This window comes from Hemicordylus capensis, chromosome 3 (assembly GCF_027244095.1).
Source record: "Hemicordylus capensis ecotype Gifberg chromosome 3, rHemCap1.1.pri, whole genome shotgun sequence".
In the NCBI taxonomy this organism is placed as follows: Eukaryota; Metazoa; Chordata; class Lepidosauria; order Squamata; family Cordylidae; genus Hemicordylus; species Hemicordylus capensis.
The window spans coordinates 311,308,649-311,321,130 of record NC_069659.1 but is presented as its reverse complement, the minus strand read 5'-3'; the positions used below and the strand labels follow the sequence as shown (position 1 = coordinate 311,321,130).

Below are 12,482 nucleotides of genomic sequence, written 5' to 3'. Positions count from 1 at the left end.
AGTAGGTGAGACTTGTTGATGACCGGGCAAACTCTTCAAAAGATAGATACAATTTTTAATATATGTAAGAGGGTTTTTAAAATTAATGTGCTTGCAAAAAGGGAATTAAAGAAACAGTTTGAAATTTGCAGGATGTCAACTTCAAACATGATTAATTTTATTGCATAATTACCACATATGGTGAAATTGAATCATAGTAAGTTTGGATTTGCTTCTCTTGGGCATGACATCATTTTTGCATTATTGATTTGATTATTGTAGATCAATAGTGTAAAAAAATCTGTTCAGAACAATAGTTAAAATCTGATTATATTCAGAATTTCTTCTAAAAAATACCCCTCCCCACAAAGTAAACCTTTCCCTAGCATATTCTGGTGTAAAAAGTAGTTCATTCAGCTAGTTTCAGTGGCAGGACTGTGTATGCAAAGTTATCTGTAGTTAACTGGGAAATATGTCTTTCTGTTACACAAACATGCCCATGAACAAACTCTTCCAAATATCTAACAGATTATGTAAAAAGTGATTGATAATGAGAAAAGCTAGCGCTAGTTCAGGCTTCTCTAGAACCCATCCCCCCCCAAAGATGCATCCCACAGACTCCAATGCTACTCCGCATAGAGACTTCACCAATAAATGTAACACTCTTATGCAACAGTGCTGTCAAATCCCCACTTCTCAGGATTTTCTCCTATCTTATGTAGGCTTCAAAATGTCATAGAACGTGACTCCAGGTGACATAGTATATGCGCACAGCCAAGGAAAGTGCACAGGTCTCTGTTGCAGCAGAACATGCTCCATGCGCAAATTGCACTCACAGACCATTGTGCAGTTCTGAATTGTCCTTTTAAGAAAGCCCTGCACAACCCCCCTAGTTTGGATGTAATGGGAAACTGTGGTGAGTTCAAAAGCAATAGCTTTTCATATCTTCTTGCAAATGGTGTGAGGGGAGTGTGCAAACCTGAGGCTTTGGCAGGCTCCCTCACATTGTCTGAGCCAATCAGAGCCTTTTTGCGGTGGGGCCAAAATGATGAAATCCCTTTTGCAGGCACATTTGTGCAGTGTTGATATGCTGTAGTTCTGGTGGCAAGCCAACACTGTCCTGGTCATTATTTCACCTGCTGTTAACTATCATTCTATATATTTTAGCTTGGATTGTTTTAAGCTGGTTTCGCTATAATTTGTGTACTGTCAGTGTTCAACATGAATTGTCAGCTGTCTTAAAGGCCAATCTTAGTGGAAAGGTGAGACAGCAGCGTTTTAAAATAAAGTCACTTTAAGCAGCTTTGTACAATGTGAATTCAACAGGGGAAGCCATGGGACATCTAATTCCTGAACTGCTTCAGGAAGTTATGATCTCAATCCAAGTAGTAGTTCTTGTATTTACCAAAGATACACATTTTAAATTCCAGACATTTCTTTCGAAGATGATGTGCAAGTTACCATTTCAGACAGTCTGAGGTTAGCCACACTCCAATGACAACATTCTACAGCCAAATATCATACAATCATCAGGGGAAGGATAGACAAGATTCTACTCCACCCCCATTTCAAGAGACGATTTGCCCCCCAGATGAACTTGCATAACCCCAATCACAATGAGGCATACATAAAGAGAGAGAACAACCACACTGTAGCATTCCATGGTAGCATTCCATGGAGCTACTATCTACAAGGCAGATAGCTCCAGATAACCTATGCAATGAGTTAAACATGCTAAAAAGTTAAAACCCTCCAAGGCCACTACCAGCTATATCTGCCCTATCCCAATTTCTTTACTATCATATTTTGGAATGAAACATACAGAGCTCAGTTTAGAGGAAATTTTAGTGCTGTACATCCACCCCACCTAACAGAGGAAGGAAAAGTCACCAGAAGATTTTAGAGGAGGAAAAGCAGCCTTCTATATCCAAGAGGCACCAGAATAAAACTGTATCTTTCATAAATGTTTCCCTCTGTATTGAAGTTACTATGGCCAAACATTAAGACTTTAAAACTTCAGAAACTCGAAAATTAGTTTAATAATTAGTCATTTCTTCTTTGCTTCTACAAGTTAATACTGCTTTAAACCATTACCAAAAACCTAATTTTTCCAATTCCTTTTTCCCAGGCCTCAATTGCATGCTTTAATTCAAGGCTCCAGAGATTTTCATGCATGCTGTTCTAATGTGTCCTTAGGGTAACATTTTCAAAATTACCGAGTGTTTTAAGATTCTGATTCACAAAGATTCTTTTCACTGGTTGCCACCAGTGAAAGGTTTTCAAGAATTCTACTTAAAAATAGAAAACAGCTCTCACTAGCAATTGTGCTATAAATAGTTTTCTTCACAGAAACAAGAAACAAAGGCATAAACAAAAACCTTATTTAGATTAAAGCTAAATATATGCAATGTATATCCAATTTTTAAAAATCATGGTGTTCAGCTCCTTCTAGAGGTGTATGTTGCCATAGGAGCATTACACTTAGCCCTTCTAACTGAGCATACCCTTTCTAACTGAGCAAAGAGACACCTTTTAAAGTGGTGATTCTCTTATATTTAGCAGGGGAGAGCAACTGGTCCTACCTACCCCATCACAGAATCCCTCCAGAATGCATGCAAATAGGAAATTCACATTACAGCATCTTTGCAAGTTAATTTGCACATTCAGAACATCAAACGATTTCATTCAGTATTACTCGAATGAGATAACATTCCAAGTTACATGATTTTATTATCGTCTAACTTGCAAATTAAATCACATAGATTCTGTAATGTGACATTCGTACTGGCACACATTCTATACTTGTAATGCTCCTATAGCATCACAATGTGAAGGACATTTAATGCTGACAAGCTACTGCTTCACTTATTTTTTTGTTTAAAAATGGGGTGAATCAACTGATGCTCCCTTCAAAAGCCTGGAGTACAAGGATTATTGAGTTGCCAATGGGGGAATCAATCCAGTATCAGTTCTGTCCACTGGGCTGAATGAAAAAAGGAGAAGTAAGAGACTGGAATTGTTGAGTCTGTGTAGTTCCAAAACCCTTGCAGCTGCAGCCAGTCCCATTTCCTACTGCCTCCATGGAGATATCTACAGGCCCATTCCTGCTGACACCACTGGACAGTACAGAAGTAGAAGCTATGACAGTTGCTCCTGTGAGCAGAGAGTGCCCCACTGAAGAGACATTTAGGAACATAGGAAGCTGCCATATACTGGGTCAGACCATTGGTCTATCTAGCTCAGTAAGGTCTTCCCATACCGGCAGCGGCTTCTCCAAGGTTGCAGGCAGGAACCTCTCTCAGCCCTATCTTGGAGAAGCCAGGGAGGGAGCTTGAAACCTTCTGCTCTTTCCAGAGTGGCTCCACTGCCTAAGGGGAATATCTTACAGTGCTCACACTTCTAGTCTCCCATTCATATTCAACCAGGGCGGACCCTGCTTAGCTAAGGGAACAAGTCATGCTTGCGACAAGACCAGCTTTCCTTTCATGCATGTGTTGATACACTGGTGTTTTGCCTTGTTATGGGAAGTCAATATAAATTCAAGGCTCGGTAGGAACCAGGCCATGAACATATTGGTCTCATCCATGAACAAATTTCAATTCGCACAGCTTTGCTATTGACAGAAAGAAAAGAAAATCGCCCAGACACATAAGTTTAGGATGATATATATGTATGCTATATAAATAGCATATGCATAAGGCTTGGCTTCAATTTATTTTTTAAGGCTGCACAACTGCCTAGGAAAACATGAAGAATTCGTTCTCAACATATAATAAATCTTGCAGGTATTAGGGACATGCCCAAACCACAGTTTGAAGTATGGTTCAAGCACTCTTATGGAAATTAGGAAGAGGACTTTAAGCAAAAGGAGAGCAAGTGCCTGATCTCCACTGCCCCTTCCAGCTTCCTGCTGGGTGACGCACCCCCCCCAAAGGTCTGTATGATGGTATATGGGGCTTTTGGGGGCATACACTGTCCCAGCTGGAAGGGGCAGTAGAGAGAAGGTAAGCACCTGCTCTCCTTTCCCTTGAAGTCCCCTTCCTAATTTCCCTAAAAGTGCTCGAACAGCGATTCAGGCACATCCCTAGCAGATATCCTCAATATAACCAATACAAGGAGATTCTTACCACTATCATTCAGACTGTTTCTTACTGCCCTTTCAAACTGCTCATCTTCATTCAGTCCACCAGTGTACACATTATAGTCTTGTGGTGAGTACGATGGGGTACCTGAATACCTAAAATACTCTATACAGACAAGAGAGAATACAAATTAAATGTAGGATTTTAAGAATGAATACTATATTCAACTTCAGTAATTTTTTTATAAATTGGAAGAGAATAAAAGTTATAAAGAAATATAAATTAATAAGATTACATTATGTTAGGACTTGACAAGTATTCTCTGGGTCTAGGAGCCAGCCCAAAATTTTAGAACAGTGGACACTTGACAACATTACCAGACTAAATGAAGGACACTGTGGAGGGAGACAGTAAATGGGCTTCTCTTATTCCCTTTACAAGTAACAGAGATGGACCTAGCTATGCGCAGTACTGCTATTCATGGTTCTGTATATCCACGGCTCTAAAACAGGCACCCAACCTCAGCATACACAGAACACAAAGGGTTAAGTTCCAATTATCTGTGGTGTCAGGGTGGCCAGAAATGATCTCCGAGGTCATTTCTGGCAACCGTTTTGGGAGTAGGAGCCATTTTGTGGCTCATTTTTGTAAAAACCATTTTCCGTGATTTTTCATGGACAAATGACCAATTTGGGATGGCAGGGGGGATTCCTGGAATGCTGAAGACCTGCCGAGCACGGTAGGGAAATTTCTTGCACGATTCCCCCTGTTTTTGCCCACTTTTTCACCTCAAGGAACCTAACTCACCCCAATCCCACTGCCTCAATGCCCATTATCTGTGGTTCCAATATCTACACTTGCAGCAGAGAATGGAATCCCCGCGGATAACGGGATTCACCTGTACTTTCAACAGAAATAGGGCTACCTGGGACAAATAAAGGTAATTATCTCTGAATATCCTAGTCAACTCTATGAGGACTGAAATGAAACTAGGAAAGTGGATCCGGATCAAAACGCTGAGAGTGAACTGGAGTTGGAGAAGCAACTCAAAGAGTCATCAAAGAGACACAGAACTGTAATAATGAGTGACTTCAATTACCCTCACAAAGACTGGGCACATTCATGTGTAGGTATTGACAAGATATATTTCTAGGCATGCTAAATCATTGTGCCTTAGAACAGTTGGTCATGGAACCAACAAGAGAGAAGCTGATCTAGGACTTAATCCTGAATGGTGCCTAGGACCTGGTGCAAAATATCAGGGTTGCAGAATAACAGTGGAACAGTGACCATAGTGTGATCCAATTCAGTTTATATGTGAGTGGAGTATTGCCAAGGAAGTCCAACACTAATGTGCTGAGACTTCAGAAGAGGAAACTTCTCAAAAATGAGGGGAAAGGAAAGTCAGGAGGGTCAGCTTCACCTAAGAAAGCATGGGACTTTCAAAACCACAATAATAGAATCTCAGTTGGAATGTATACCAAGAAGGAGGAAAGGCATCACCAAGTTCAGGAGGACACCAGTGTGGGTGAGTCAGGGAAGCTATAAAAAGGGAAGAAGACTTTCTTCAGAAAATGGAAGTCCTGCCCAAATGAAGAGAACAGAAAGGAACATAAACTCTGGCAAAGGAAATGCAAGCAGACAATTAGGAATGCAAGGAGAGTTTGAGGAACATATAGCTAGAAGTGTCAAGGAGAATAACAAAAACGTCTTTAAATATATCAGAAGCAGAAAATATGCTGGGGAGGCAATTGGATCCTTAGATAGGAACATAGGAAGCTGCCATATACTGAGTCTGACCATTGGTCCATCTAGCTCAGTATTGTCTACACAAACTGGCAGCGACTTCTCCAAGGTTGTATTATCATCATTATCATCATCATCAATTTGTTTTCTATACCGCCCTTCCAAAAGGGCACAGGGCGGTTTATACAGAGAAATAATAAATAAATAAGATGGACCCTTGTCTCCAAAGGGCTCACATTCTAAAAAAGAAACATAAGATAGACACCAGCAACAGTCACTGGAAGTACTGTGCTGGGGGTGGTTAGGGCCAGTTGTAGGCAGGAATCTCTCTCAGCCCTATCTTGGAGCTGCCAGGGAGGGAACTCGGAACCTGGATGCTCTTCCCAGAGCGGCTCCATCCCCTGAGGGGAATATCTTACAGTGCTCACACATCAAGTCTCCCATTCATATGCAACCAGGGTGGACCCTGCTTAGCTAAGGGGACAAGTCATGCTTGCTACCACAAGACCAGTTCTGCTCTCGATGACGAGGGTATGAAAGGGACTGTTGAGGATAAGGAGATTGTGAGAAGCTGAATAAGTTATTTGTATATGCCATCACAGTGGAGATACGGACCATATCCCCGCTCCGAAACTAAGCTTCTCAGGCTGGGGGACTGAAGAACTGGGCCAATTTGATGTGACAAGGGAGAATGTTTTAAATTATCTTGAAAAAGTAAAAATTAACCAATTGCCAGCATCAGATGGCATCCACCTTTGAGTTCTGAAGGAACTCAAATGTGAAGTTGGTGATCTCCCAGCAAGAATGTGTAACTTGTCCCTACAATCAGGCTATGCATCAGAGGACTGGAATGTAGCTAATGCAATTCCAATTTTCAAAAAGGGATCAAGGGGGGTTCTGGGAAACTACAGGCCAGTTAGCTTAACATCTGTGCTGGGTAAATTGATGAAAAACTTATTGAAGGACAAAATTGTTAAACACATAGAAAAAAAGGCCTTGCTGAAGGAGAACCAGTATGGCTTCTGCAAGGGCAAGTCTTGCTTCACTAACTTTATGGAATTCTTTGAGAGTGTCAACAGGCATGTGGATACAGGACTTCCAAAAAGCTTTTGACAAAGTTCCCCACCAAAGGCTCTTGAGTAAACTTAGCAATCATGGGATAAGGGGACAAGTACATGTGTGGATTGGTAACTGGTTAAAGGACAGGTAACAGATGGTAGGAATAAATGGACAGGGCTCTGTACTGGGACCAGTGCTTTTTAACTTGTTAAGAAATGATCTAGAAGTTGAAGTGAAATGGCCCAATTTGCAGATGATACTAAACTATTTAGGGTAGTGAAATCCACAATAGATTGTGAGGAGCTCCAAAATGATCTCTCCAAACTGAGGGAGTGGGCAACAAAACGGCAATTGCAGTTCAATGTAAGCAAGTGTAAAGTGATGCATATTGGGGGGAAACCCCAACTTCACATATACACTGTTGGGGTCTGAGCCATCAGTTAGTTACTGACCAGGCGAGAGATCGTGGGGTTGCAATGGAGAGCTTGTTCACAATGTCAGCAGCTGTGAAAAAGGGAAATTTCATGCTAGGGATCATTAGAAAGGGGACTGAAAATAAATATGTTAGTATTATAATGCCCTTATACAAGTCAGTAGTGTGGCCACATATGGAGTACTGTGTACAATTCTGGTCACCGTATCTTAAGGATGACATTGTAGAACCAGAAAAGCTGCAGAAGAGAGAAACCAAGATGATCAGAGGCCTCACTTTCCTTATGAGGCATGGCTAAAACATGTGGGACTTTTTAGTTTGGAAAAGAGAAGACTAAGGGGAGACATCGTCAAGGTGTATAAAATTATGCATGGAGTGGAGAGAGGACAGAAAAAATTTTCTCCCTCTCTCACAACATGAGAACCAGGGGTTATCCCATAAAATTGAAGGCCTGGAAATTTAGGACAAACAAAAGGAAGTACTTTTTCAAACAGCACATAATTAATCTATGGAATTCTCTGCCACAAAATGTGGTGACGGCCACTAGCTTGGATGGCTTTAAAAGGGGCTTAGAGAAATTCATGGAGGACACGTCTATCAATGGCTACTAGACTGGTGGCTATAGGCCACCTCCAGCCTCAAAGGCAAGATGCCTCTCAATACAGTTGCAGGGGAGAAACAGCAAGAGAGAGGGCAGGCTCTCACCTCTTGCTTATGGGCTTGTCAGAGGCATCTGGTGGGCCACTGTGTGAAACAGGATGCTGGACTAGATAGGCCTTGGGCCTGATCCGGCAGGCTATTCTTATGTTCTAAGTGCCACAGTTAAATTCCTAGGTGCCATGACTCTCTAGTGCCTGAGATTTGTCGTCCTACTATATGTAAATATAAAATTACAAATTGCATTTGTCAAGTATGTTGTTTATAAAAACTGACATATATACATATCATAAGAAAAGACTAATCCCATATTTTATATGCTTGCTCTGGAATAAAGAATACTTTATATGTGGGAATCTCCAAGCGAGTGAGCTGAGGCTTTTTTTGTTGTTGTTACACCGTGGTATCCAGATTTTGGAGCTTTCCGGATTCCGGATGTCTGGATAAGAGATATGCAACCTATATTAATCTGTAAGGCGAACCACACATTCTAATTCCTGCTCTACGTGCAATTACAAAGCCCAATCTAGCAACTGAGCCTGCACTTAATAATGCTTATTTTGTGTAATGCCTGGTAAACCAAGTTAGAATCTCACTGATGAGAAAAGAGGTAGAGTAAGATCATTCAGCCTCCACACCATTCCCTTCGCAAGCAGCGGATAAGTAGGATTTCAGTTTAATGCATTAGGCTGCTGTGCATGCTCTGCTTGATCTAGGCTTGTGTGTATGATGGTGTTTTGCTTGCTCTTTTAGCAGGGAAACCTAGTTTCCTGGTAAATGAGGCAACAACTACAGAGACAGTTGTGAACAGGAATGCACTCCCGTGAAGTGGCTTTCCCTTAATGCTGATGGAAGGTCAACCAGCCCAAACTCATCTGAGATTAGAGGACTTCCAGGGAAGACAGGCTGGAAGTTGTTTAACTCTTTTTTCCTATTAAAAAGGCAGAATGAGAAGTTCTTACAATAGATTATTGTTATTTACCTGAGTTGTAGCTGTTTCTTTGTCCTGAAAAGCCAGTAAAGAGAGATAAACATTTAGCAAAAAAATAATGCAATTCTTGAGCATTTAAAGTATTATGTGGTCATTTTTAGAAGTTTGATTTTAACAGATTAAACTAAGGGCCAAATTATAAAATACATTAAGCCTGTCATTAGGGTTGCCTTGCCTGCTCTCTGCCCCTTTGTAACTAGCATGCAGAACATGCCCAGTCCAGATTGAGACTGCAGAATGTGGGCTTTGTTTCTACCATTGGCCCAAAGTGGATTCCTCCCATCCCCACAGCTGTTTTTCCTGGAAGGACAGCTCTAACTGGCAGCAGCAGGAGATTCTCTCCCAAGGCAAACAGCAGTTGCATGGAAGAGAGACAAACCGTCTCAGGACCATGGCAGTGGTTAAAAGTCTCTTTCACCTACACCAAGATCTCAATTCAGATGGGACCAAGGGTGTGTGTGTGTGGGGGGAAGCACATCAGTCCTAACTGAGGGTTTAATAATGTAATGTGTAGTTTGGCCTCAAAAGTCTATCTGTTGCAATTTCATCTTGGTATACAGCTGTTGCAGTTATCTTCACTGATTCTGTACTGCTGGCACATGCTCATCCCGCCTCCCCATGGCTTCTGCTGTGGACCTGTGCTTGGCCCAGCGGCCCCTCCAGTGGTGCATGCCCCAGGGGTGAGGGTGTGTGCTGTAAGTGCTCACCGGTCACCTTCCTGTCTTCCCTGCCGCAACTGCTACTCTTGCAGGCTGCAACTGCTCCAAAGACGTGGCAGAAGGCACGGGGAAAGGGCCACACTCCATCAGCAGTGGTGGTGGGAGGGGGGGAGAGTTAAGTCAGGGACCACCCGCGGGCTCTTTGCAAGCCATGCAATGAAAAACACTAAGCTACTCCTCCTACATTTCTCCTAGATTTTACAGTAATAAAGATTTGGGGGGGGGGTATGCAAGGAAAACGTGATATGCTCATAAAGTTGAATACTACACATTACAAATTACAAGGTCATCCCAATTCCATTCATGTATGCTATCAGAGTCACAGGAAATACAAGATCACTTGGGCTGGAAATGGAAAAACTAGATTAAAAATTAGTGCACAAGTGTATGATTGTTGCTGCATTTGGAACAGAGTCAATGTCATTGCTCAAATGGATTGTTACTTTGATTCTGTACTCCACTTTGTAAGCATATTGCATGTGGGTATGAGAGCAAGACAGAGCAGGGACTGACTGCTGCAACATAAAGCTGCATGCATGGCTCTCTGTTTGAACTGTCTGCACACACTACTCAAGAATACATTCCCTATAAAGATGGTCATGTTAAGTGAGATAATGATAGAGTATCTGCTCTGCTTTCTAAAGACCTCTGTAAGATATAAGCACCATGACAAGACTCTACTATGGCAATGTTCTCAAACACAATCAGCCATGTTCCTGCTCTCCTTGCTTTAAAGGAGAGAAGTGTGTAGTAAGTTTTCATGTGAACATAAAGTGTAGAAAAAGGTAAAACCAAAATTATTGGATGGAAAAGCCACATCAATGTGGCTTGAAAATTATGAAGTCCAAACTTATAATTAATGTTTAGTTTTAAATTCAACTGAACCATGAGTTCTTGGTAAGTACCAGGCTGATTCTGTACCTGCACATGTTTTCATGATACTCTTCAGAGGTCCCATGGTATACATTAGTCCAACCAGGATACCTGCCAGATGCCCAGCAAAAGAACTCCTGAAAGGCAAGAAACTCATTGTGAGGTGTTGTGTTGTTCATGATTAGATGCATTCTGTACCCTCATTATTCCACTGTAGACCAATTAGTCACAGTTTGCAGCCTTTGTTCCACTTGATGCATTTTAAGCTGTGCAGAGTTTACTACAAACCAAGAGGAACAACATGTATCCCAGTGTCCAAAAGAATTTGGGAAACAGAAAAAGAACACCGTAGCCTTTATGGATTATTTATGATCCAATAGGGCTCCTCTGGCTTATTAACTTGCACAACAATATCCAAAGACTGGATTCATTCTCTAGATGCCAATGAAGAAAAAAATCAAAGGAATTAAGAAGAAAGAGGAACAGTGCAAATATTTATCTATCAACACGGATGTAAGAACTTCTAGACCAACTGGCTCACTCAATGATAGGTGTATCAAAATTGTTAAGAATTTTCATAACACACAGAAAACTGAAATGTATTACATACGTCATTTAAAACACTTAAACACAAATACAAAGTACTATTAGTTATGTCTAATTAAAAATAAGCTATTAGCAAGAATGTCACTGAAAAAATGTTAAGTTTTGCAAGCTCAGTAGTCTTAAGTTATCAAAACAAGGTGCACACTAAGAACATAGTATTAGGCATCTCCCTGAGTCAGGCCATTGGTCCATCTAGCTCAGTTCTGTCTACACAGACTGGCAGTGGCTTCTTCAAGGCTGCAGGCAGGCGTTTCTTTCAGCCTTAACTTAGAGATGCAATGGGGGAAATGTGGAACCTTCTGCATGCAAGCATGCAGGTGCTCTTCCCAGAGCGGCCCCAAATATCTTGCAGTACAGGCAGCAGCAATATAGGAAGATGCTGAAAAGCATCATCTCACTACATGAGATAGCAATGGTAAACCCCTCCTGTATTCTACCAAAGACAACCACAGAGCTCTATGGTCACCAGGAGTCGACACTGACTCGATGGCACACTTTACCTTACCTTTACTCTCACATGTCATCTCCCATTCAAATGCAAACCATGGCAGAACCTGCTTAACAAAAGGGACAATTCATGCTTGCTACCACAAGACCAGTTCTCCTCCTGCCTGCCATTGTGAGGCAACAGAAGCCTAGAGGCAAGGAACTTTGGCACATGTAGATTCCAGGGCATACAGTGTCCATGCCAATTACTCAGGTGCCATGTAAAGTTGCATTTTCCAGGGCATCTGACAGGCTTCTTCCTGAACATTCCTAGCTTTCTTCTCTGGGCTAGAAGGAACAAATGGTGGCTATGGATGTGTGCTTTTCTTTCTTCACATTTATTTTATCTGCTTACTGATGGACAGAAGATGAAAGTGTTCATTTTGAGGATGCATTGTTTGCTTTGTATCAGTTACCTGTGGAAAGCTTCAAGCACTTTTGTCCTGATGTAAGTTAAGAACAAGAAAGTCTGTGAGCACTTTATCTATTGTAAGAGTGACAATGTGACCACTTACTCATCTATTTTCTTAAACCTACAACTATAACCACTACCAATATTTCTATACCACTTTAACAAAAGTTCTCAGAGCAGTTTAAATAGAACAAGTTGTTCTAGTAAGAACTAGACGGCCTACTTTCCTTTCACTGTCTCTACAACTGGACTAAATTTGGTTCAAATCAAGGTTCACAAGTTAGATCTCTTGCACCTCAAATGTACATGCATCCACCATCTTGGATCAGGGTGGATGACCTCATTACAAACTATACCATTGAGGTGTCCCTGTGTGTCACTCACTACAACTGTATCAAATTTGGTTCAAATGGATTAGACAGTCCTCAAATTAGTGAAC

General features: G+C 41.4%; 1 protein-coding gene across 4 annotated transcripts in view; it reads right to left on the bottom strand.

Moving 5' to 3' along the window:
- The window catches only part of RHBDD1 (rhomboid domain containing 1), a 41,635-nt gene that overhangs the window by 18,596 nt on the left and 10,557 nt on the right, over nucleotides 1-12,482 (bottom strand). For all 4 annotated transcript variants that reach the window (XM_053313229.1, XM_053313231.1, XM_053313228.1 and 1 more), the window contains exons 4-6: nucleotides 10,588-10,676; nucleotides 8,939-8,962; nucleotides 4,107-4,226 (exon numbers count right to left, since the gene is read on the bottom strand). In XM_053313229.1, coding sequence (XP_053169204.1) covers nucleotides 4,107-4,226; nucleotides 8,939-8,962; nucleotides 10,588-10,676 — 233 coding nt within the window. The remainder of the gene's footprint in view (nucleotides 1-4,106; nucleotides 4,227-8,938; nucleotides 8,963-10,587; nucleotides 10,677-12,482) is intronic.